The 25,218-nt window shown below is 35.6% G+C and overlaps 3 protein-coding genes across 3 annotated transcripts; 2 read left to right on the top strand and 1 right to left on the bottom strand.

The window, feature by feature from the left end:
* Nucleotides 1-3,874: 3,874 nt before the first annotated feature.
* On the bottom strand, nt 3,875-8,790 carry LOC131801641 (uncharacterized protein DDB_G0281497-like). The gene has a single exon (XM_059120509.1). The coding sequence runs from the start codon at nt 6,732-6,734 to the stop codon at nt 3,939-3,941; it is 2,796 nt and encodes a 931-aa protein (XP_058976492.1). The 5' UTR covers nt 6,735-8,790; the 3' UTR covers nt 3,875-3,938.
* A 3,130-nt stretch (nt 8,791-11,920) lies between these two features.
* LOC131801642 (uncharacterized) lies at nt 11,921-13,314 on the top strand. Its single transcript, XM_059120510.1, has 2 exons — nt 11,921-12,147; nt 12,841-13,314. The coding sequence occupies exons 1-2, from the start codon at nt 12,058-12,060 to the stop codon at nt 13,237-13,239; spliced, it is 489 nt and encodes a 162-aa protein (XP_058976493.1). The 5' UTR covers nt 11,921-12,057; the 3' UTR covers nt 13,240-13,314.
* Nucleotides 13,315-15,882: 2,568 nt separating this feature from the next.
* Nucleotides 15,883-18,443, top strand: LOC131801643 (exocyst complex component 3-like). Its single transcript, XM_059120511.1, has 2 exons — nt 15,883-17,081; nt 17,143-18,443. Exons 1-2 carry the CDS (start codon nt 16,110-16,112, stop codon nt 18,382-18,384), a joined length of 2,214 nt encoding a protein of 737 aa, XP_058976494.1. The 5' UTR covers nt 15,883-16,109; the 3' UTR covers nt 18,385-18,443.
* The last annotated feature ends 6,775 nt before the right edge of the window (nt 18,444-25,218 follow it).

Below are 25,218 nucleotides of genomic sequence, written 5' to 3' on the forward strand. Positions count from 1 at the left end.
GGTTGTTATGCCAGAGTATATTCATCAAGACAGTTGGTGTGGTGATACACATCTGAAATTGTTAATGATGAAGAAGAAGAAAAGCAAACAAAAAATAATCTTGAGAAGTTTTTATTAATTTTTTAAATAAGATAGGAATTAGTACCTCTCCCCATCTCTACAGTTTTAAAGTATGTATAATACTGTTAATTTATTAAAAAACAAATGAATGTGTTGTTGTTTTAATTTAAAAAATTTTATTACATTAACTAAAAATAGAATTAAAAAATACATATTTAACGACATAAATGGTAAAAAACATGTTTATGGTACTCGCGTGGCTGTCCAAACATTTGTAAAACTATTTAAAAAAACAACTCAATGACGGCTTTTGGTTTTCCAAACTGTAGCAAAAACTATGTTTACGGTGTCCATTTCTTTCTTTCGAAAGAGCATAAGAACCCCATCCAAGCGTTCTCATTGGACCCCTAAAAATATTGAAAAAGTATACCTCTGTTTTCTAGATCGAGTTCTTCAAAAACCACATCCATCGATCTCTTTAGACCTTCTCCTTTGATCCTCAATAGTTTCAAAACTCCAGATTTTCATTTATCTTTCAAAAAATGTTTAACATCTTGTCTTCTTCCTTATTCGTGCGCTCTGTTCCTTAAAAATAAAATGCCTATATAGACTGAAAAAGAGCGAAAATTGCGAGAGTTGATATATAGAATAGGACTGGCTGAACAAGTGGGCTAACACAGTATGTACATATCTACATCTTCATGATGAAACTTCTTCAAAAACAAGCAATGTTGAATTGATGGATTTATGATCACAATTTCTTTGAAAACATTCTCTATTTATTTCGCACTCCACGTTTTGGATTTAGGTTATTTTATGTTCACTCGTTTTTGCCTTAATTTTATTCCCAGGCATTATCTTAAACAAAGTTGTCAGCAGAGATAAAAAGGAAATTAAATTAACAAATAGCAAGACTGCTCTTGCTAATGTGTCTTCAAACAGTGAAATGGGAATAGGTGTTCTTAAACAGATACGAGAAAAAGAAAATGATCCTAACGTGAAATATTATTAAGACGGTTAAGCGTGTACTTGGGGGCGTGTGTGGCGGTGAATGTGTTTCCCAGAAATATTATCGAATTCTTCAAGGCAAGGCGGGCAATCAAATCAAATCTCAATTTCTTAATGCTATTTGATTGATAATTTATAATAGGGTTTGCTTGGCTACCACCACACGCTCTCCCTCTCTCTCGCTCCAGACTGGGGGTACAACACACAGCTCGCACACACAACTTCTCGTTTTTTTTTTTTTTTTGAACATGGTGATGATAACAAAAGCAAACCTAACAAATGAAAAGAAAAAATAGCAGCAACAACAATGTCCAGCAATTAAATAAATTTATGATGATGTTGTTGTGACGGTGCATAAACTTACTTTGCAATTTTGAAATGAAAGAAACAACAACAAAGCGTCGGATATTAAGTTAGGAGAGTTTTGTTTTTTGTTTTAATTTTAAAATTGTATTTTTTTGACTTATCATTTTCTTTTTGTTTCTTAATAAAAATAATCAACAATTGTTCTTAGAGTTAAAAAAAGATAATAAATCAATATCGCTGGCAAATATCGAAACAGCATCGATATTTACAAAAAATATATATTGCATTTTAACGAAAAATAGTCGTTGTCCCAAAAAATATGTTTTTCTTTCCTTAATATGTTAAATAGTACATTAATGTATTCATAACAAACTAGTGATATGGGGGTTGTTTTTTCAGTTTTACTTTTAGTTGACGCTATCATTGTTACAAAGATTCGCGCGATACTGTTCGGAACGACTATTTCCTATGTAATATAGTTTGGTAAAATGAATTTGCTTTTTCTATATAAACTTAAAAAATAATGCCTTTTTTCTTTGTATATAACTTAAAACAGACAACGAAACAAATAAAAAATACAAAAAACACAATTTTCTTTAAAAAAAATAAAAATAAAAATACAAAAAAATAATACAAAAAGTTGATGCAAACAAATTTTAAAATAGAATTTAAAAATTTGTCAAAAGTAATTTGGCCGCCGTTCCTTAACAACAATAATAATAATCATAATAATAAAAATAATTATTATTAACAATAATAATAAAAATGTATATGTGTATAATATGTATATGAAGTAGTCATTGCTTTTTCGGGTTTTGTTTGTTTTTGCGTTTATCTTTGTATTTAAAGTACATGCGTATGGGTATTAACATAAGTCCTATGGTGGATTTGGCGGGGAGTGGGTAATTTTAGTTTAGCTGAATCTGTGCGATTTGTGATTTATCTACAGACTTGAATAACTTTTTTTGAGACCTTTTAAAGTAAGATATAACCTGACCATACGATTGTAATAGCACCAAAGAGTTAATATTGTCCAAGTAGCCCAAGTAACTTCAAAGAATCCCAAGTAACTACAAAGAATCTTTTACTCAAATATATATCAAGAGATTTTTATAACCCGATTCTTGTAATCTTTTCTATTTTTTAGCTTAAAATTACTAGTTTATTTACGAAGTGAAAAAGTTGCAACTTTTCTCAATTTAAGTACCGAAGAATAACTCAAAGGTTAGACACCTGAAATTCCATAAAGAAACCACCAACAGGATTTCAGAGTGTGAATTCTACATAAAAAATTGATGAAAAATCAAGATAGTTTCTGGCCTGGAAAAAAAAGAAAATTAATGAGCATTCTCTCTATTTTAGCTCTACTTCCAGGTTTTATCCATGATCCATTTTGGGAAAAACTTGAAGGGAGATATATCGATAAGAAAATACATAGATTTTATTGAAGAAACTATTTATTTTATTTTTGTAAGTGAATAGCGACGAATAGAATCTACCGATAAAATAAATGAGCTTTCTAGGATTTGCTGTGGTTTTGAAACATTCTATAGATAGACAATTTTCGGAGGTATTTTATAAGCCTATGTCTAGTGTTCTTTATGCGTTTTTTTATACATGGAAGTCCCGTAGATCTTCTCCCCTCTTTCAGTTCTTCTGGAGGTCTTCTATACAAAGAATAATTATAAAATTGTCTTTGATGGTTAGAACATACAATGATTACGTTTAAATTGTTGTTGTTTAAAAAGAAACAATGGAAAGCGCCTACTTTTCCGCCGAATTATCACTTCCCTTACTCCGATACCGAACTGGAACTTATTTTGTTTTGCTATTATTCTACATTTTAACTTCTGATTTCGATTGAAGAACCACAACATAATCTAGAAAATAAATTAGATTTAGATAGCACTCATCAAGACAAAATTTAAAAAATCTCGTTTAAGGTTACAAGAATGTATTTTTATAAGACATTTCCAACCTGGAATGAGTTCTTTTCTGTACATTTTCTATTTTCCACTCGGGACCATGTCAACCAGGCAATTATCCTAATTTAAACTTTAACGATCTTAGATAGCAATCCTTTTTTCAAAGTGGAACTTTCGCGTGCCTGACACACTATTTACCCTTACAACATCCATTGAAAAGTCCATACTTCAACTTCAAACCTATAACAAGAAATCGGTTTAGAAAAATTTGCATTGATTCGAGAGTTCGTATTCGGACATTGCGTGTATCTACACAAATAACAAAATTCACCTATAACAAACAAACAAAATAAAAACATAACAAATTAGTATCACATTTCAACAGCTAAACTAAAATTCAAATACATCCCCCGCCTTTAAAAAAGTTAAAAATTATGGATGGTCGTGGTGTCAAAAACACTCACACATATAAACTACTATACATAACTTATTTTTATTACGTTTTGAGCTACAGTTTAACTACTTTTTTTAACCATCCAAAATGATACATATTTGAGCAGCGCTAACTTTTCCTCTCGTTTTTTTGTTAATATAGTTGGAACTTTTTGTGACATTACAGCAGCTAGCTACCTGTTACCGTCAAGGCATATCAATATCCAACGTATCCGGTGATAACAATAACGATTCATTGGGACCCGATGTAACCATGCCCAATTGATCGCCCATAATGGCATGTGAGAGATCTACAGAATGATGATGAGGATGCGTAGGATCATCGTTGTCATCACGCATATGATGCAAATCGTTGTGATGATGATGTTGCGTTGGCTCCAAAGTATCTAAATGACTTTGTCCGTCCAGGGTGTGTTGATGTGATGACGATAGTAAGGGATCACGACCATGTTGTAGGGAGGAAGGCGATGTTGGATAACTGTCGCTATGATGATGGTGGTGGTGATAATGCAAATGGCCACCTTCACCCACCGATAATAAACCGAAATTTGGACTGCTGCCCGTACTGCCATTGCTGGGACTTGGAGGACATTGTAAAAGACTGGAACTATTCTGATGATGATTGTGTTGGTTGTGCTGGTGATGTTGCCCAAGATGCAAATGATTATGGGAACAGTTACAACTGCCAATTAAATTACAGCAACTGTTATTTAACATAAGAGAGCTGCCATTTTCATTGGTCCCGCAACAGCTTGGAGAGTTTGTATAGCCACATGAGCCGTTGTTATTGTGAACACCACCAGAGGGCGAGGGCATTGAGGAACCAACACCACCGCCACCACAAACATATAAATCATCAATGGACAAATTGTGGTGACCGCAATCATTACCATTCGATGAGCCAAAGCCATGTAGACTACTCGCCAAACTGTTATTGTTGTTGTTGCAGTTGGTGTTGGGGGAATGAGGAGCTGAGGACATTAACTGCACACCATTTTGCGCCGAAAACATCGGATCATCACCTTGCATTATCACAGGTTTACTATCCTCCATCATATCATCGTTGGTGGTATTAATACTGAGACTGTTTTTAGTGTTGTTGCTGTTGCCACCATTTAGTAGGTTCGGTGGTGGTTTTGTATCCGCATTTGTTGTTGGGGCTGTGGCTTCATTTATCAACGGTGTCGAATGATGATTCAATGAAGAGGCTGCTATCGCTGTGGCTGTCGCCGACGTGGGACTAGGACACTTTAAATATGAGGCACTATTGGTGGGAGCTGATACTGAGGTCACATTGAAATCACTCAAAGGCAAGCCGTGTGATTTGGCCTGCATTTCCAATTCCTTAATGCGGTTGAGCAATCGACGATTCTGCGCTTCGGTTTGACGAAAACGATACTCATTCTGCTTCAAACGGGCCACTTCATGTTTCAGACATTTAATATAGTCTACAGAACTTTTCAATATGGTACCTTTGTTAGGCCGTATATCTCTGACAACCTCATAGTAGGGGTCATTGGTTTTCGGTAGCAACGTGCCCAGCTCCTTGATCCGATCATTTATGTTAAAACGACGACGTCGTTCGATCATATTGTGATTGTCTTTCTTTTGGCGATCCTTGGCCAAGGCACTGGCCTCGACTTCATTAAATGAATTGGGTTCTTGTTTGACTTGAATCTCGGTTGGGTAGCTGCCACTGGGCGTTGTGGCCGCACTGTTATTACCCTCATCCATTTTCATGGTGTCGTTGAGATTGCGCGAATCACAACCATGCAGAATCTCATCGAAATCCAAGTCTGCATCACTTTCAAACGATGGTATTTCCGAGTTGCTTGTGGCCACTGAGCTAAGCCCAGGTGACATGGGTGTTGAGTGTAGGGGACTGGTAATACTGCCCGGACCCGAACCATTGGTGGTGGCTAAGAGATTTGTATTACGCATAAGGGTTACCAAGTTGTTTGGATTTGAGCGGCTTTGTAGGGAGTTGGATTTTTTACCATTTACTTTGGAGTTTTGTAATTCAGTAACTGAATTGAGGTTATTATTGTTGTTGCTGTTATTGTAGTAATTGTTGCCATTGCTACCGACACTAAAGGGTGACAGGGTAATGGCATCATCCATCATGGATGAGCTGTTGGGAGTGTTAGATCCAGCTGGTGTTATGCGCACATGCCGAGGTGAGGCATTGTTTTCATTGTTGCTGTTGTTGACCATACCTCCGCCACCGGTATAGCTGCTAGAACGATCCTGTTGATTGTTATTGCCACCAATTAGTTTAAGATTTCCCGCCGAAGCTGAGGCACCCGTGTGTTTGTTCTGAAACAGTTGACCACTCCATTCGGACTGTTTAAAGGATTCACTTAAATACTGACGGACCTGATTCTTTTGTTTTTGTATCACATGGTAACGCGTGGGATTCTCAAGAACTGTGCGCACCTGCAGCACCTGTTGAGGAACATCCACCTCGATATTTTGTAGAGGTACCTTTAATGTCATTGGACTGGAGGATTGTGGTGTGGTATTAAAACTATTGTTAGAATTGTGACTGTCGAAGCGGTTGCGATTGCCGTTGCTGCCATTGCTGTTAGCCACAATTTGTGGGGAACTACTTTGTTGTATATTGTATATTTGCTGCTGTTGTTGTTGCTGCTGCTGACGTTGTTGTTGCATTTGTTGTCGCTGCATTTCTAAAGCCTCAGCTTCCCGTTTTTCGGCTTCCAAGCGTTCCATTTCCTGTTGCTGCTCACGTTGCAATTGCAATTTTAGCTGTGTCCTTGAGGTGGGATTGACAGTTTTAAAGGTCGGAATACTATCGGGTCGAATGGATTGCGTTGCGGATTTCAATTCATAGAATTCCACCTCATCAGAATGAGGTCCGGAAACCTTGACCGCTGGCAATACATCTTCCAGCTTGTCTTCATCCATTAGACATTGATAGTCGATTTCGAAGTCGAAATCCAAATCGATCCCTGATTCAGCCATGTTTCCAGTTGTTGCTTTTTGGCAATGATGAGTGTGCGTGCGTTCGAACTAGTTTGTATGAGTGAGTGTACGTGTGTTTGCTGTTATTTAAAAAGGGCTTTATAACAATTGAAGTTGGTGGGGGTGGTGGGTTGGTTGACTCGTACTCGCAATCGCTATCTTGCACTCACACTCACTTTGCTGCGCTCTCTCTCTCTCTCTCTGTATTTTGCCAGAGGAACTTTTAATACTTTTAGTTAGTTTTCTTTTTGTTTTGTTTAAAGATATTCCTTTTTTGTTGATTATATATAAAATTCTTTTAACTATACGTCGACGACCACCACTACCTTCGACGCAAACATATTATTTTTCTTTTATTTATTTTGTGTATACGACGAACAGGAGACGACAATGGTGGCGGCAACGATCACTAAAACCATGTCGGCGACGACGACGGACGACCAGACAGGCTAAGTTGGTGATTCTTATATCTTTTTATAATGGCAAAAGAAACAAAAAAAATATCTGATAGATTATCACAAAATTTCACTGACTTTGATTTCGGCGTAAGTTTTATTTGCTCACTTTTGCTTGTTAAAAAGAAAACATTTATTGCACCATATTATCTCTCGCCTCTGTTTCTCTCACTTTCCACTCTCTGGTGGTTATGTGCTGTATGTAATTTACGCCTTTTGTTGTTGTTATAATTCTTATTGTGACGGCAGTAAAATTCCTTTACTTTATATTTATTCCACACACCACCAACAACTTGAGTTTCCAAGAAGAATAAAAACAGCCAAAAATACCAGCAAGCAAGTGTTGAAAAAATCCCATTCGAACAGAGAAAATAAAACGTAAAATTAAAAGATGACGATTTGATGAACAACACGGCACGATCAGAAGTAAATAACTTTGACATTCCCCTTCAAGAGGAGAATGAACGAACGTACGGGACGAACATTAAACGACGATAGTCAATTTGAACTGCCATGGGCATTTGAGCATTACCATATCACTAAAAAAATTATCGAGCCGTGAACAAATGAATGAATGGATTCTCGATTCTCTCTTTCTGGCTACTGTCACTTGTCAACCAGCCCAACTGGCCAGCCAGATAGCTAGGTAGCACAGGTGTAAGGTGGCAACGCGTGCTATGTTTGGGTTATGTAAGTTTACGAGCGAGCGAGCAAACACATCAAAGCTTTTGAACAATTATTTTCATGGAGTGCGCGGGGGACAAGTGTATTTATTTTTCTTTTCTTTTGTTATACATTTCTTTCGATTGTTTTAAAGTATTTTGTTTTCCATTCGTTCGGCACTCTTTCACGACGTATTGTCCTTTTGGTGAGTTTCAACGCGGCAATGTTTGTTTTTTCCGATGGAAAGATCCCGGACTCTAGCGCACAATAGTAAGAAGACGAATTGCTCGACTTTACACACGATACACGATCAACTTACTAGTTTTTTAACGTTCACCCCCCAATTGACGGTCTTTCAATGGCAATAGTGTTGCCAGAGGGTTGTGGGAGTTTATGGATATCGATCTTTGGGAATTTTGAAAATTACTAGGAACGTAACAATGGATCTTTTAAAATTTTATTAAATTAACAAATAGTCGTCAGGACAAAACACCTAAACACCATGTCTAGGTTTGAACCACAACATAGTAGAGCTGATTACGGAACTCCAATATTGAGAAATCACCCGTTATTCCGGGAGATCATCAATGTTTCCATTACTAGTTAACCGCATTGGCACTTGTTTCGCCGAAAAGGATTGCAATTTTTTATTGGCGACTTAAACGTTTGTGGCGAAATATGGTTTTCTTGCGCTTCCATCAACTAGGACGTCCCTACGTAATGATAAAGTTCCCTCGACATTACTTCTTCCATTCCATCGCATTAACTTTGTGCCATGAAAAAAGTAAGTCTTTAAGCTCAATAGGAAAAGATCTCCAGCGTCTGCCATCACTGTACTGAAATTCGTCTTCGCCGAATAAGGACAAGCGAATTGTTATCTAGAGATGTACTTCCTATTTGCACTTTTCAGAAAATCGCAGGCGTTGTAGAGGCTCGAAATCTATATAAGCGTTCAATACCATGGCAGAAGAATACAGGTAGATGCATCAACGCTTGGGAGCATTGATATGTCAAAAAATTTTAAATGTTTTTCAAATATGAGTAGATTTTTAAATGTTTTCTTATACAACGTCATTAGGAGGTTATTATAATTCGAGTTTTTTTTAACAATTTTTACAAATTTAAATAATTTTTCATTCAACATTTTCAATTCCAAAATTGATTTGACGGTTCATTGTCCCTTCAGCTGTGTCGATGCGTCTACCTATATTCTTCTACCATGGTTCAATCCGGTCGATGATTTACTTTACGGTCTTGAAGAAGAAAGCTACTTGAGAAAACAATTGTGACAGTTATGTTACTGGGAGTTTAAAGATACTTACTAGGAAAACTTGCAATTTAAAACCATTTTTCACTTTCAACATTTAAGAAGTAAATATTATTGTATTCATCGAAGTGCATAATCCAAATGTGGTGGTTTACAAATTTGTACACTTTTCGCAGAAAAATGTGAAAGCACTAGAAGGCACCTTATGCGGACACTAATACCTCTAATTCGTCGAATAGTTCATCTATTTAGCAAATCTGTATACTAAAAACTTATGTGGCAACCAATTCTTACATACAACTTGGTCCATATTTTCAAAAACCTTTTCTTTTTCCTTTAAACGAATCCCCACTCTCTAACATAACATCTCAGATATGGCAACATCAGATAAAATCTCTCTGCTTCTTCACACACATAAATAAACAAATTAGCACAAATTAACACAGACGTAATAACAAATTAACACAATTATTACCAATTCAAATTCAACACGATTTAACTCCCTCAAGATAACTTTTATTTTTTTTGGTTGTTTGTTGGTCGGTCTGGTTGGTAGCACATTTTATGCTCAATGCTCACTTATTTGTTGTTATGTGCATTTAACGGCTTGTCGGCTTGAATCGATCGACGGAAACTCCACTAATTGGCAATTGAGATGGAGAGAGTAATTGTATTGAATTTATTTTCTTCTTTACGAAATCGTGTTTCTTATAAGAAAATGATCTCCAATTATATCAATACGATATAATTTAAATAAAATAATGTAATAATAAAATTCAGTTTTATCATAAGTAATAAATGCCTGTTATTTTAATAAAAATTGCGCTGAAGAGTGCAATGTAATTAATCAGTGCATTTGAAATTGTTAATACACGGGTTTTCCAGTACATTCTAGTTTCGTAAAGTTTTGCATTTTACGGCTTACAGCAATTTACAGATGTTTAGGTGGCAACACCTTTCTTGTATACTCCACAATCTGGTTGCGCATACTAAATAATGCCATGTTCCGATTATCATTGTTCCATCCATACGTAAATTCATATGCATATATTTGTTTTTTTTTCCAGAATCTACTAGTTTTGAAATGTTTTTCGATATCATAAAGTTATCATAGTAAAAATGTTGACATTCTTGCAGTTCTGTAACTGAACAATTGTTAGGAAAGTAGTTGGTAGATTTTGGTTTGTACCAGAGTTGCAAGAATTTAAAAATGTTTACTACGATAACCGATTTTTCCTTTATGATATCGAAGAAAATTACAAAACTAATGGAATCTTGCATGTACTGGAATAGAGCATTATTTTTCGTTTATTTTATAAAAATTGTTTAAATCGGCTAAATACAGCTTCTTGCATTACTTGTATGAAATAAACTAAACTATACTAAATTTGTAAAAATTGTTGAAAAATGCGTTATGATATGCTTTTTTCAACAATTTTTAGTTCCGATTCTCCGCTCCGATTGGTGTTGTATAAGAAAACGTATAAAACTCTACTTATTTTTGACAAAACATTTTAACAATTTTGACATATCAATGTTCCCAAGCGTTGGTGCATCTACCTATATTCTTCTACCAAGGACAATGAATAAAAATACTTGGTTTGTTCTAGAACTGCAACGATGTAAAAAATGTTAATACTATAACCGATTACCCTTTATGATATCGATAGAAATTGCAAAACTAGTAGATTTTTGCAGTTTCTGGAACAGAGCAACTGTTTGGGACATCTGGTTACAGGTAGAAGCATCACGGCTTGCAAAGATTTTTTTTTTTCAAAAATAAGTAGATTTTTATACGTTTTCTTACACGACATCTATCGGAAGTCGTTATGATATACATTTTTCAAACATTTTTACAAATTTGAATTTTTCCTTCAAAATTTTAAATTTTGAAATTGGTTTGACAGTTCATTGTTCCAGCAGCTGTGTCGATGCGACTACCTGTATTCTTCTACCATGAAAGACAGTAAACATTTAAATGACAACATGCTCGCTACTGTCATCGTCACTGTCTAAGACATATAGACACAAATAATTGGCAAACTGATGCTGCAACAAACCCAAAACTTATTTTTTACTTGACTGGATGTTTGTTTAATAATAAAGTGAAATCGTTCAAATATGGACAAAAACGTCTAAAACTTGAGCGTATTTTAAAATGCATTTCATAGATAGAAATTTCAAAACTCGTAGATTCCTTCAGGTTCTTGAACAGAGCAACTGTTTGTAAAATACGGCTTGGAGATATTTTTAATTTTTTTTTTCAAAAATAAGTAGATTTTTATACGTTTTCTTATACGAAACCTAACGAAGGCCGTTATGGTATGAATTTTTCAAAAAAAATTACAAATTTGAATAATTTTTCATTCAAAATTTTAAATTTTAAAATTGGTTTGACAGTTCATTGTCCCAGCAGCTGTGTCGATGCGACTACCTGTATTCTTTTACAATGAAAGACAGTAAACATTTAAATGACAACATGCTCTCTACTGTCATCGTCACTGTCTAAGACATATAAACACAAATAATTGGCAAACAGATGATGCAAAAAACACAAAAACTTATTTTTTACTTGACTGGGCGTTTGTTTACTAATTAAATGAAATCGTTCAAATATGGACAAAAAACGACTAAAACGAGAGCGTATTCTAAAATGCATTTCACTGTATCGAAAACATGAGTGTTTATGGAATACAAACAGTGCCACATTCCGCCAAAATAGGATGAAGATTAGGGCAAGTACTCTTTGTTTTGGAATATACGTGTATAAATGAAACTCAGTCGACCTTTTTAAGCTAGGCTCTTAATGAAATTGGCTACGAACTCAACATGACCGTGGAAGAGGTTAAGAAAAAAAATCAAGTCTCTGAGAAGTACGTACACACTGGAAAAGAAAAAGGTGGAGCAGAGCATACTGACTGGAAGTGATCCAGATGATATGTATATACCTACCTTGCATTGGTATGGGGAGATGACATTCTTGGATGACCATATAACGCAAAGAAAGCGAAAATCTAGTGTTAATGGTGTAAGTACTTTGTTTCAGTTGTTAATATGTTAACCTTTTTAATATTTTACGTTAATTTGAAATTTAATGGTGAATAATGTGCTTGTTTTGAAAAATGCAAATGACTACAGGATAGAACAATGACATGCTTTCTGGGTCGATCGTTCGATACATGTAATTTAAACCGCCGCATTACACCTCAAGCTGCTGAAATGTATAATTTAAAGAAAAATAAAAGTATAAAATTTAGAAATCAGATGGGCTTACTGGTCGACCTTATGTAGGCCTTGAGTTGGCTTGCCTTCCCCGAGTAAAAAGAAACAGTTCAGTACACTCACAATAGCACTCATCTATAATAGTGTATCATCGTTTATTTAAAGAACATTTTTTCACTGAATTCATAAATGCACCAACCTCATAATTATGATTCTTCATGATTTTCAGTATTTTCATGGTTTATGAAAAGGTCACGCAGAATTCGATTTAATTTTATCAACTTAAAGTAAAGACTTGTTGTTGCATCAAATCCTTAGTGAAAATCAAATCCTTCAAAGAAATAAAAATGTTGACAAATTTTTCCTTTACATACATTAACAGAATTTTACAAAATCAATGGTTTGCTTGTCCAAACAAAAAAGAAAATCCGAATAGACTTTCCCAAAATGTTGTGTTCAAATCTCCTTTAGTTTATTCAAATTTTTTTGTCTATTCCAGGAACATACTGATGAAACAATATTGTTGGAAGACTCAAACACCCAGTCATACGATTCAGACCAAAGCCTAACCATACAGTCGGTTCGTGAAAGACAATACAATGTTGAAGTCAATACAGAACAAGTTGACGAAGCAAATAGAGAAATTGTAAATACGCGTAAAATTGACGCTTTCAGTGCATTTGCGGATAGCATGGCGATGACATTACGCACAATGCCGGAAAATATTGCTTATAAAACAATGGCAGAAGTACAAGAATTATTGTATCATCGAAAATTTGGTATAACAGCTAATGGCGATACAAAATCCCAGAGTGAAAACTACATCATACCCAACATTCAATCGGATACGAATGAAACGGAGGTTTTATTTGACATAGTCAAAGAGGAAATAGACTGAACTTTGTTGCCTAGGTATAGGATTTTATTTTGTTCCATATATACAAATAATAATTTTAAAATGATTTTTTTATTATTTGTTTTTGTTCTTTGAAAATTTTTACAAAAATCGTCATCAAAAATCAAAAATCTGAAAGTTGTAGCCAGCAACTACAACTTGTAATCTATTAATCTGTCGAATAAACCTCAACATCATGAAGCCCCCCTTTTTATGCTGATATGAAAGTAAATGCAAATTAGTTTATTTACTTGTTTGGTTTTTTTCGACGTGAACCAACATTTTGAAAAACAAATTTGGAATTGTAAATTTTTCGTATTCGCTTTCGTATTTATATAACAAAGCAGGTCATTGTGATTAACATTGGCTCATAAATTTCCTTTCTCATTTCGCTTGTCCACAATAAATAGGAACTGAAAATTATCTGAATATGAAAAATGGAACAAGTTTTCCTTTAGGTACATGACGAAAAAGATTATGCTTTTACCGGTGATAGTTTTTCCATGCTTATTGACATTATTTTTTGCGAAATGTGATATGAGCCACTAAAGTTCAGATTCCAGGGAAAATTGAACAAGACACAACAATATTGGTCTGTTTCAGAACTGCAAAAATGTAAAATTTTTTACTACGATAACAGATTTTCGCTTTGTGATATCGAGCAAAATTGCAAATCTAGTAGATTTTTGCAGGTTCTGAAACAGAGCATATGTTTATAGTTTGAAAATATCTGAAATTTTATTGCTCTGTTCCGGTTTTTGCAAGAATCTACCAGTTTTGCAATTTTTTCGATATCATAAGGAAAACCCCGGTTAGCGTAGTAAACATTTTTACATTCTTGCACTTCTGGAACATGGCATATATAAATAGTCAAAAACGCCAGTTATGGGTACACAAGCTATTCAAAATAGCGTCAATTACTTTTCTAGATGCAGAGTTATTGGAATAAACCAGAATTATGCAATAAATCCTGATAATGTATGTATATATAAGCTCAATAGCCTACCCCATGGTAGAATGAAGAGAAGGTAGGTCAACTTTAAAAAAATTGCAAGTATAGAGGTCTACCTGTTTGGCTTGTAATGTCAAAATTAGTATCAAAATAATAAAAAATCAAACAACTTGTTGCATTTATTTTGAATAAATAATTGAAAACCGCGAAAACTGAATGAAAGGTCAACACTTCTTTTCAAAACCAGGTTCTATATATCTCTAAAGGATTATTTCGCTACAAAAACTCTAGATTTTGTGGATGCATACGATGAAATAAACATTTTGAAAACATCCGAATTTGAATGTTTTCTGAACAATTTTTTTGTTATTGAAAAGAAAACACATACATAAACAAATAAAGATGACATATTAAGCCAAGAAAATAAAAAAATTGAAATCATATGGTATCATAGCCCTACCTTGATATCATTGTACCATGCATGGTTCTATGTAGGCATATACGAAGGTTTAAGGTTTAATTTATTGATTTATTTAAATCATTATAATGATAAAAACAGAACTTCACTAATATTAGGTAAGACTTATGATTATACTGTATGATCACTATTTACAATAAATGTTTGCAGCATTCATGGAAATTTACAGAAGGTATAACAAAGCTACCCCCTAAACACAATATTTTTCTTTCGGTGCGCTAATCTGTCAAAACATATACACATTTTCTGTATGTGTGTATAGTTTTGAAAAATAAATACCAATAATTTGGAATTATTTCAAATTCGGTTGCAAAATAAATTATGTTAATGTCCATTCTTGTTTCGCAGGTTTTCCCGAAAAATTTTCTTAAAATATAAAAAATAAACAAATCCAACTGTTGCATATTTAAAAGACTATTTGACACTATAAGACTACAGCGCAGAGTTGCATTTTTCTAGTTTCTTTGGAGTTGAGCAAACTTTCTTATTGAGCCATGGCAGCATCAAGCTTTGCTTTAACAATTAATTAAATAAATAATCTTTAATTGTTATTATAAAAATGTTTTGAGTGTGAAACTCGATTAAACTTACAAACTAAGAAACACGTTGTTTTTATTCATTCGATATTTTTCCTCATTCTAAAACAAGTTAAATAGCTCGAATGATAAACGAAATGCCTGGATTTTCTTTCAAAAATATGATCTAAACTATTCAATCTTTCAATTCCATAAGAGAAATGGTTATTACCTTTAATCCGCTCTCTGCACTGTACGTTTCTTCCATTCATTCATTTTGAAACTATTTTGTTTTTGGTTTTCAAAAAATAAACATACACAAAATTGGCAGAAGTCGGACACACATCGAAAAAATTGTAATCAGTCGGTAGCTCTACCTTACCTTTTTATTGTACCATGATTGCAAACAAATGCACATATGAAATATGAAAGTGATATAGGCGAATGCAGAATTGCAAGAATGTAAAAGTTTTTACTACGATAGCCAATTTTCCCTTTATGGCATCGAAGAAAATTAAAAAACTGGTAGATTTTTGCAGGTACTAGAACATAGCAATTAATATGTCAAATTTAAACCGCTTACCATTACTCGATCTATATATCCCTAAAATCAGATGTTAATGCACTGTTTCTAGATCCCTAAAATCAACAAATTTCCAATTTGCTTTTGCTCTTTTTCTATACAGAGAGACTCCTTTGTCCGTTTGTTGTGCTCCTCTATTCTAAACAGAGAATATTCTCTTCTGTTTTGTTTCATTCCTATGTTTATTGGTCAAATTCTTTTTCTCAACTTTCTGTGTTTGTGTGTCATTTGACATGACAGCATATTTGACATATTCGTTTCGTCGACTGATTCTATCTACGCCCCTTGAAAATCTTTTGTTTTTACACAAAAACCACAAAAACCTATTTCAAAACCCGGGAAAACATGGATTTACAACAGCTGGAAGAGGAGGCACGCCAGGCCGCTTTAAAAGACATTAAAAACATGCTGCAACGTCCGGGACAATTGGAAAAAGTTGAACAGTATCGTCATCGAGTGGCCCGAAAAAAAGCTTCCGTTGAGGCTCTGCTCAAGACTGGAATGCAAAACCAATTAGAAGGAGTACGGGTTGGTCTGAAACAGCTAAAAGCTTGTCTAGAAGATGTGAGAGAGGTGAAGCGTAGCATCAGTGAAGTGGAAAAGTTAATGCAGGGCGTACCCGAGCTATACGATGCACTGGAAGATGTACGTGAGGAAAATACCAAACATTCTCAATTGGCCACAGCTGTGGAGAACATCAAACACATATTGAATGTGGAGTCGAGTGTTCAAAAGACAATGGCTCTAATCGATGAGGACAAGTTGTTAAACGCCCATCAATGTTTGGCTGACTTGGAAAATGCCCGAGATGATTTGTTGTATGAACTGCACAAACAACCGAAGCAGCATGCTTCTGATAGAATAACGCTGAAGACTCATTTTGAGAAAATTGATAGCGTGGCCCAGGCTCTGGAGAAGAAACTTCGTCTGATACTAAGTCGAACACTAAATACGGTACGTAAGGAACCAAAGTACATTGTTACGGCCTTGCGTATAATTGAACGAGAGGAGAAGAACGATCAGTTTGCCCTGCAACAGGAAAAGGTGACTTCATTTAGGCCACCTGGACGTCCACGTCAATGGCGGGCTATGGCAATGAATGTCCTCAAAGAAGCTGTCGTGACACGTATTGAAGGTTCCCGGGTGGAGGAGAGGGAAGATAATAAAATGTGGTTGGTCAAGGACTTGGAGATGCTGCGGCGGAATATTTTGGTCGACTTAAGAGTGGTGAAATCTTTGTGTGTGCCTTGTTTCCCACCGCACTATAATATATTTGAGGAATATGTACGGATGTACCATGAGGCATTGTCGAACTATGTAAGTCAATGTGAGAGGTCATGTGAAAAACGGAGTTTTCTAAAGTTGTTCTCTTTTACAGATTGAAAATATTGCCAGTGGCTTGCAGGGCAATGAATATGTTTCCTTACTTTCCTGGGTCATTAACACCTACCCCGGCTATGAACTAATGCGCCATCCTGACCTAAATGTTAACATACAACAATTGGTGGGTCCGCTATTGCCGCCCAGCCGCCTTCGCACTTTGGAAGATGAATATTTGGGCAATATGCAAAAGAATTTCACTGAATGGATGGCAAATACAGCCGAAAAAGATCGTTCTCAATGGTTCTCGGAAGAGACACCCGATCAAGCTGAACAATATTATCACAGTCCTGCAGCAGTGATACTTTTCGAAATGATCAATCAACTGCTGCAGGTCACTGAAACAATACACAGCGATTTGACATTCAAAGCTCTTGTCATGAGCGTACGACAGTTGGATATTTTCGGCCAAACTTATTTGAAATATGTGGTCGAGTTGAAGGAGCACCACTTCCCTAAGCGTGATCAAATTAAATTTTTTACCCATCACATAATAGCTATTGTGAATAACAGCCAACAGATTTTGGATTTGGCCCAACAGCTAAAGCAGAAATATTGGCCCAATGCTCGTACCGAACATTACGAAGATTTTGAAAAATTGCTTGAAACATTCCAACTTATTCGTACACAAGCAGCAGGCTACCTACTGGAAGAGGCCTTTTTGGATTTGGATGGCTATTTCAATGAATTATTCAAACCAGAATGGCTGACATCTACTATCTCCGTAGATACCATATGCATAACGTTGGAAGACTATTTTCAGGATTACAATCATTTGACGCCTTGCAATTTCGAAATGGTCATCAACGAAGCTCAAAAACAATTGGCCAAACGTTATATACGCGCCATGCTGTCGAAACGTCTATCCCGTCCCACATCCGACTGTGAAGCGATAAAAACCAAGATCACTCAAGAAGCCAAGCGTCTGGAGAGGTTCTTTGAAAAAATCGCACCGAATCTTTCGCTAAACGATTCTCCTTTGAAATTAATTTCAATGCTCTCGGGACTTTTGGTGTGCGATCTGGAAGTTTTACTCCTAGATTTACACACTCTCTTGGGTAATTACCCCTCTTTGACAGAGGAACAAATTGTACGTCTATTCTATATTCGTAACGATGTTAAAGCAGCCGAAGTAAGACAGAAAGTACAGGATGCAAATCAATCGAAGAAACCGATGGTTACAATCGACAAGCAAGATTTGATATTTAAAGAAATTGTGTTCAATGATAAATTGTGGTAAATATAATGAATATTCCTTCCTAAAAATGTTACACAGGCAAACGTGTGTACTAGTATTGTAATACATATAAAACGAAATGTAAACGGGCATAATAATAAATATTTTATAAAGTCAATAAAATGTTTATAAAACATAGAGTGATGTTAAGTTGATTGTTAAAAGAAAAAATAACCAGACTGAAAGAATATATCTAGAGGCCATAAAAGAGGATTGTAATAAAGTACGATTTTTTTTTAATTTCTAACTTGTGAGAAAATGCATTGATGAGGAGATAATTAGACTAAGTAGAGTTTTGTTATTGTAAATATACGAACAATTCCATTTATCAGATATGGAGCGTCGCAGAAGTGGCGTCTTAGGGAGAGAGCGAGAAACACGCTGACTAATGCTTGTAGGGATTTGTCGTACATAACTAAGACGTCACTGTTGTGAACATTAAAGTTTGTCGACGCCGAGTCTGAACCTTCGGTTTTGTAGAAGAGTTTGGAACTGTAGTGATTTTCGCTCTTTACTCGAATTCGAGCGTACGCCTGTGTGTGAATACAAGCGTAATTTATTTTTCCATCCCTCTGTTCGTTTCCAATTGGAATTCGAATGCGCTTGAAATCGAGCAGATTCTTCTCCTGCCGAGTACTCTTTTGGTTTTTATCATTTCGTTGTTGTATTTGTGTGTGCATTTCCTGAATCTACATCTGCAAACGAAACAACACCAAACACGTTGCAGAGTACTGTCGAATATATCTCTAATATGTACCAACAAAGCATATAATAGGCTTGTTTCTTTTGTACACAAAATCCACCGGACCTTTGCTTCTGCTGTTTTCATATTAATAGCTTTTTTACACAATCCTCCCACAGCAACCTCGAAACCTGTTTGATGCTAAACAAAGACTGTTTTCGGCCACAGGATTTGTTATCTATTACGAGTCTCAAATAACAATTGAAACATTTCCATGAAAAAAGTGGGAAAAATCACCAAAAATACTGAATATTGGTTGGTACCGTTATATGGGAACTATAGAAATGCAACCGTATTATTGGTGTACTTCTGGAATAGACTAAAGAGTGTATAGACAATGGGAAATTACTATAGTTTTTTATGCCAGTGGCTCTCAGCACGCATTTACATAGTCAACATGCTGATTGGCGCAATCGACCTACTCGACTTCAAATACACATTTATTGATTTTTCAAGAATTTGACGTGATTGTTTACATACTTTCCGATGTCATCATCTACCTTTCGCTTATTTTTTAATATCCTACATTTCATGATGTTTCATGACATTTTAGAATTGATTGACTTCTACATTTTCACCCATACAGTTAAAAAATTTGAAATTTTGTGTCTTCCCGTGAGCGGTACGTTATTCGATTTGTTTGTTTTCGCACACTGCCATGGCCATAACATACCCAAAACGCCAGCGTCATACATTGTGTTCAATGTTGTCTGACGCTGTTGTACATTTTGTAGACTTTCCCCAACTGTCTAATTTAAAAACGTGCTTTCATTTACTCTCTCTACATGTTTTTCTCACAACATATCCATTGAGTACATGTTAAGAGAACAAGGATGGGGATAAGCAAACAGACACACTCACCAAGCACAGAAAGGTAAAGAATTCATTGAACTGCTGGTGAGTTGTTGCTGTCCTCTGCTACAGTTACCATTTCTTCTCTACAAATATTCAAGTGAGATAGGCCCACCACATAGGAAATTTGATTAAAGCTAAGAAATCAGTTTGCTAAGAGAAGTATTACAGAGCGCTCTGTACAAGAAATATTTGAAAGAACGCGCGTGCTGCGTGCTGACTTGACCGACGTTCGCCTTGTCAAATAGAAAAACAGAATAGTTTTTTGTATTATCATTTTTTGATTTTGTTGTTGGAGTCCAAAGCGAAAGCAAAGTAAGCCCACATTCTATACTAAATTTATTGCTTTAGTCTTGTGGGCTAAGTGAAGAAAATGGAGTGTCATTGAATATGTATAAGCTTGAAATTTAAGTGAAATAAAAGCAAGCAAATATAGCTAAAATCAAGTGAGTGAGTGTGAGAATAATTGAAAAACACACAAAAGATATAAGAAAATTAAATTGAATTGATGCCTAAACGAAAAAGAATTTGAAAAATGGTTTTGTAACATAATTTTGTCATGCGGCGGGATGAGTACAAGGGTCTTTCATTCTATTCTAAACGTAGAGTCCGACTGGCTGGCTGGCTGTCTGGAGTTCACACAATTAATAATCACATAAAACTGCGACAGTAAACACACGCACCATTCAGTCGTTGAATGGTAGTGCGTACTGTCAGGCATCTTCAAACAAAAAATCTATTTTAAAATCTATCGCAAGGATGTTTTATTGGTATGACTTGATTACCATCTTACCGCCTATATTTGAAGACTTGAACTACAAAGAAAAAATATTCAAGTACTCAACCACAACATGCCCAGCAACAAACCCCAAATTGAATCATGCAACAAAAACAACAACAAATGCCAGGTATTTTCGAATGCTGCAAGCAGGAAATAAAAACAGCAACAATTTTTTTTTCCAAACTCTCCTTCAAATGTTGCCAGATTGTTCCGTGGTATCTAAAAACAGGATACTTTTTGAAGTTTGAATGAGTGAAACAGAAACACATTGCTTCCTTCGTTGGACAAATTTATAAATCGCAACAGAGTCAGTATTCTAGAGCGGCTCTGATATTCTTATACAACTTAGCTGAGGTAAAGAAATCCTTTAAAAATATAGGTTTCAGTATTGCATACAATAAACAAATCCCTTAATAAATATAGACATTGTCACCAAAACACCAAATATCGTGATAAAGCTCTTTTTAAAACCAATAGTTCTATCGGGCCATTCATCATTAAACACCTATATATAGGTTTCAGGATTCCGTACAATAAACAATTTCCTTGAGAAAGTGTAGAAAAATCTCCGCATATTTGCTGAAAAAATTGTCCTTAACACCGAGGAAATTCTGTAAGCTAGGCTGAAAATTGTCTTTGAGAGTGGAAAATTACTGGCTTAAAACTATAGCTTAAATTGTTCCCATATAGAGGACATTTATCAGCCATGATGCTGAGTCAGAAATAGAGACTTCAGCAGAAAACTGGTTGCGGTGTACACACTTGCCGAGGGGGCTTTATATCTGAGATCTTCAGACAGAAGGGGGGAGGCCATATTCGCAGGAGGACGAATTGGTGAAATGGTTGCCACAGACGAAGTTAGAGGATGGATTTAAGCTTGTTCCGGAGTCGTGCAATGAAGTTGTTGAGCATAAGATGAAGATCCATGCTAAAAAATTGAGATTGTGCTGCCTCTGTCTACAACGCAAGACAGACAAACGATGTCTCAGCATCAACAGGTGCCAAATACCCAATTTAAGATATCATACGCTACTGCACGTGAATGAAGTTTTAGTGAGGTAGACTGGCGATGCTTTGAGTCATGACCGGATGACCGTTGAAGATGGAAATAACAAATTTGACGTGCTATTAGAGGAAGCAAAGCGGGAAGTGCCGGAACTACGAGCAACGAACATAAAGCTTGAATGTAGCCTGAAGGTTGCTGTAGATGCGAATTGTTAGTCTGAGAGAAAGTATGCAGTTATTTAAAGTCAAGGTTCTACGAGACTTGAAATCGAATGAATACAAAAGCAGTGTCTTACAAACACTCAGAAAGGAAAGACGCGTTGTCTTTATAGATCCCGGTTTAACACCCCGATTCGTTGCTTTTGCTTTCTCTCTGAAAAGTAGATATAATGCTCTGGTAAAGTGACAAAGAGAAGGTTTTAAGATGCCGGCGACCTCAAGGACTGTTGCCTGCGAAATTATTCTGTCATTTACTCGGCTTTTTAATTTTCTTTAATAGTACAATACCCAACAAAGTCGGAGGTTACAGATTTTTCAGACACCCAAGGACTGCATAGAAATCGAATGTAAGTGCCGCTTGGCTATCTACAAAAGGTGTGTAGTTCTTATTCTCCAATATAACTGATCACTTCATGAAGAGCTGCTTCAACGAGTTGCTCGCCTGTTCTTATATCCATATTTGTCAGTCGTTCCAGGGCCATTAGAAGAAATGATGATAGCTGATTGGTCTAGTGTGACTTTCGGTGTAGTGTGACTTGGATTACTAGGTATATAGGCACTAGGCTAATCACTGTAACCTCTCTCCATAGACGAGGCAAATATAAATGATACAGACAAACTTTTTAGATTGCTTCCAGGGTGGTGTATACAAGTGATGATTTATTTCGTAAAATCGCTGGCATAACGCCATCCGATCATAAGGCTTCTCTTTGCCAGTTAGTCCTTCTTGGATTTCTATAGGGTTTATGAATTCATTCATCTGATACTTTCCAGTTCCTGATTGAATCGTCCAGGGTTGTTGGAGTGGCCTTAAACGTCTTAGTTGAGCCCTGGTTACATATTCGGAGGTTATATTTAAGTATAAAATTAAACAGCGGAGCAGATAGCACACAACATGGTAGAATCAAGAAGGTAAATTCATGCAAACATACATATGTCTGCAATTTTTTCAAAATTATTCGTTTGACATCATCTCATTGTCAAAATATATATTTATAAATCCATTATGAATACACAAATCGGAGATGGAAACCTAATTTTTATGCAGTGAAATGCAGAGATGGGTATGCTTTTTTGAAATTACATTATCTTTTATCATGGCTCTCACATTTTCTTGGCGGATTAGAGTCCTCATATGACCGAGGGTAAGATTATTTATTAGGCCGACGAGGAGGTCAGTTAGGCTGGAACCACTCGGTAGCATCTCATTTATGAGGTCGAGGATTTCCTCACTGTGTACGGCTAGTTCATTTTTGGGTGTCACTGGCGTACGGCAACTCCCTGAGACTGGGTAGTTTAGGGGCGCCAATCATTCGCCTCGTCAGTTAGGATAGCAGTCCCCGACTGCTTATTTGATTCACAGCTACCCAAAAATCTATTGGACGTTCCACTATCCTGTCCCTGAAGGCGGAGAAAACTTTTATGCCAAATTTTAATGCCCCTATTGAAATAATTTAGACTGCATATTGATTTCAACTGACAGACTGAAGGCAGATATGTAATGATCTGACTTAGAATGTTATGATGATCACGAATGTACGTATATTTTTTATTGATAAATTTGGTGGAGGGCAAAAATACGGAACTGGGTATTTATTTACCTTTAATCATTTGTGCCATGGGTTGTGGGTAAATAATATTACAACCAGCAATGTCAGTCATTCTTAAAGTTTCCCCTTGATTCCCTTGACAACATCTTACCTGTGAAACTTTCCCATATTGATTCCCAACTCTGGCAACTCTTCGCTCTCAACCACCAATACATTTTTTTGTTTGGTTGCTTAACATGCTCTTGGCCAGATAGCTATTCGTGTCTGGTTCAATAATCAAATATGTGGTACGCCCATGTAGGCTATGATGTTATTTAGTCCTAATAAACATCATTTATCCTGCCTGACCCTGATGTTAGAAATCTCGACTCGGTTTACACATTTCGACAAACATTTCTACAACAAGAACAGCAACTGTAACATGGCTAGTTTAGAAAAACAAAGTTAAAATTTTTTAAAATGCCGACAAAAGTGGACGACAACATTTAACTTTTAAATAAAACTTGCCTGGGTGAAAGTTTTTAGATTCTTGTTGTTGTTTTGAGATGGGGAATGTTGTTGTTGGTTCTTCTTTATTTTATTTTGTTTTTGCATATTCCTTGGACGGTAATGAAAATAAAAACAGCTGTTGGTTGTTTGTTTTTGTGTTTATCGCAAAATATTGCGATTTCAGATTTTAAATGTAAATTTCATGTTTGACCATTTTATGTGCCAAGGACAACTGTTCTCTTGGCTCGGGGGTAAATGTTGAACACAAAAAAGTTTGCTTTGCATCGCAAAAGTCAAAATGCAACTTGAGAAATGTTGAACATGAAATTAAAATAAACGTGGGCACTTCAATTTCGAAAACTTGTTACAAAACAACCGAAGTTAAAATATAGCTTTAAATTCCTCTATTGGGATGGTTTTAAACAAATGTGAAAAAAGGAAAACACTTGGCCTAAACTTAAATTAAGGCAGACGACAAGGGGAGGCCTAGGATGTATTAATTGTTGAACATTGTTAAATAAATAAGTAAAATAGATATGTACGCCATGCTGCCTTGTTTTCCTTGTCCTTGTGTTCACATTTTCTACAAACCCAGAGGAGAAAATCTCAAGCCCGGCCGAAGGCCGTCTATTTACAAAAATTGTCAAATTTAGAAATGTTTGTAATTCCAACGACGGCTACGCGAATTAAACCTTTTTTTTATTGAAAACATAATTTTAATGAACTGGTTAGGTCTGGACCCGAAAAAGGTATTATCACAAATTGTAGCATTTTTGAAAGGTAAAAGTGTCAGCTATAATTTGGCATCAATTTTGTTGAGCGCCATAATGGGCCGTTTTTTTTTACTTCTTGGGGGTTTTATAAAAAATCCGGGTCAAAAAAATCGATAATTTAACTATCACTTCCTTGTTGATAGGTATTTTCATAAGCTTTCAAACGATACCTATATTGTCTATATGGGGTAAGTGGATCCGGATCTAGTCGGGGCCTTGAACCCGGACTTTGGAAAATATGTTTCTGCAGACACGATATGTACAGGGTGAGATAAAAAAACCGCAACAAGGTCAAACGCCATAATTTTTACCTTTTTTTTTAATTTTATCGAATGAAAGCAAAAAATGTCGGAAATAGAATAACATTTTAGAATAAGTTTAGATTTGTTCGAATTGGTCACCTTTGGCACGAATTATGGCAGCGTG

This window comes from Musca domestica, unplaced genomic scaffold (assembly GCF_030504385.1).
Source record: "Musca domestica strain aabys unplaced genomic scaffold, Musca_domestica.polishedcontigs.V.1.1 17, whole genome shotgun sequence".
Lineage (NCBI taxonomy): Eukaryota > Metazoa > Arthropoda > Insecta > Diptera > Muscidae > Musca > Musca domestica.

What these genes read in the sequence shown, in the direction of transcription:
- LOC131801643 (XM_059120511.1), top strand. Translation starts at nt 16,110, where the DNA reads ATGGATTTACAACAGCTGGAAGAGGAGGCACGCCAGGCCGCTTTAAAA. An exon ending in ATGAGGCATTGTCGAACTAT is followed by an intron (nt 17,082 to 17,142) that starts GTAAGTCAATGT and finishes TCTCTTTTACAG; the next exon opens with ATTGAAAATATTGCCAGTGG.
- LOC131801641 (XM_059120509.1), bottom strand. Translation starts at nt 6,734, where the DNA reads ATGGCTGAATCAGGGATCGATTTGGATTTCGACTTCGAAATCGACTAT.
- LOC131801642 (XM_059120510.1), top strand. Translation starts at nt 12,058, where the DNA reads ATGTATATACCTACCTTGCATTGGTATGGGGAGATGACATTCTTGGAT. An exon ending in GAAAATCTAGTGTTAATGGT is followed by an intron (nt 12,148 to 12,840) that starts GTAAGTACTTTG and finishes TGTCTATTCCAG; the next exon opens with GAACATACTGATGAAACAAT.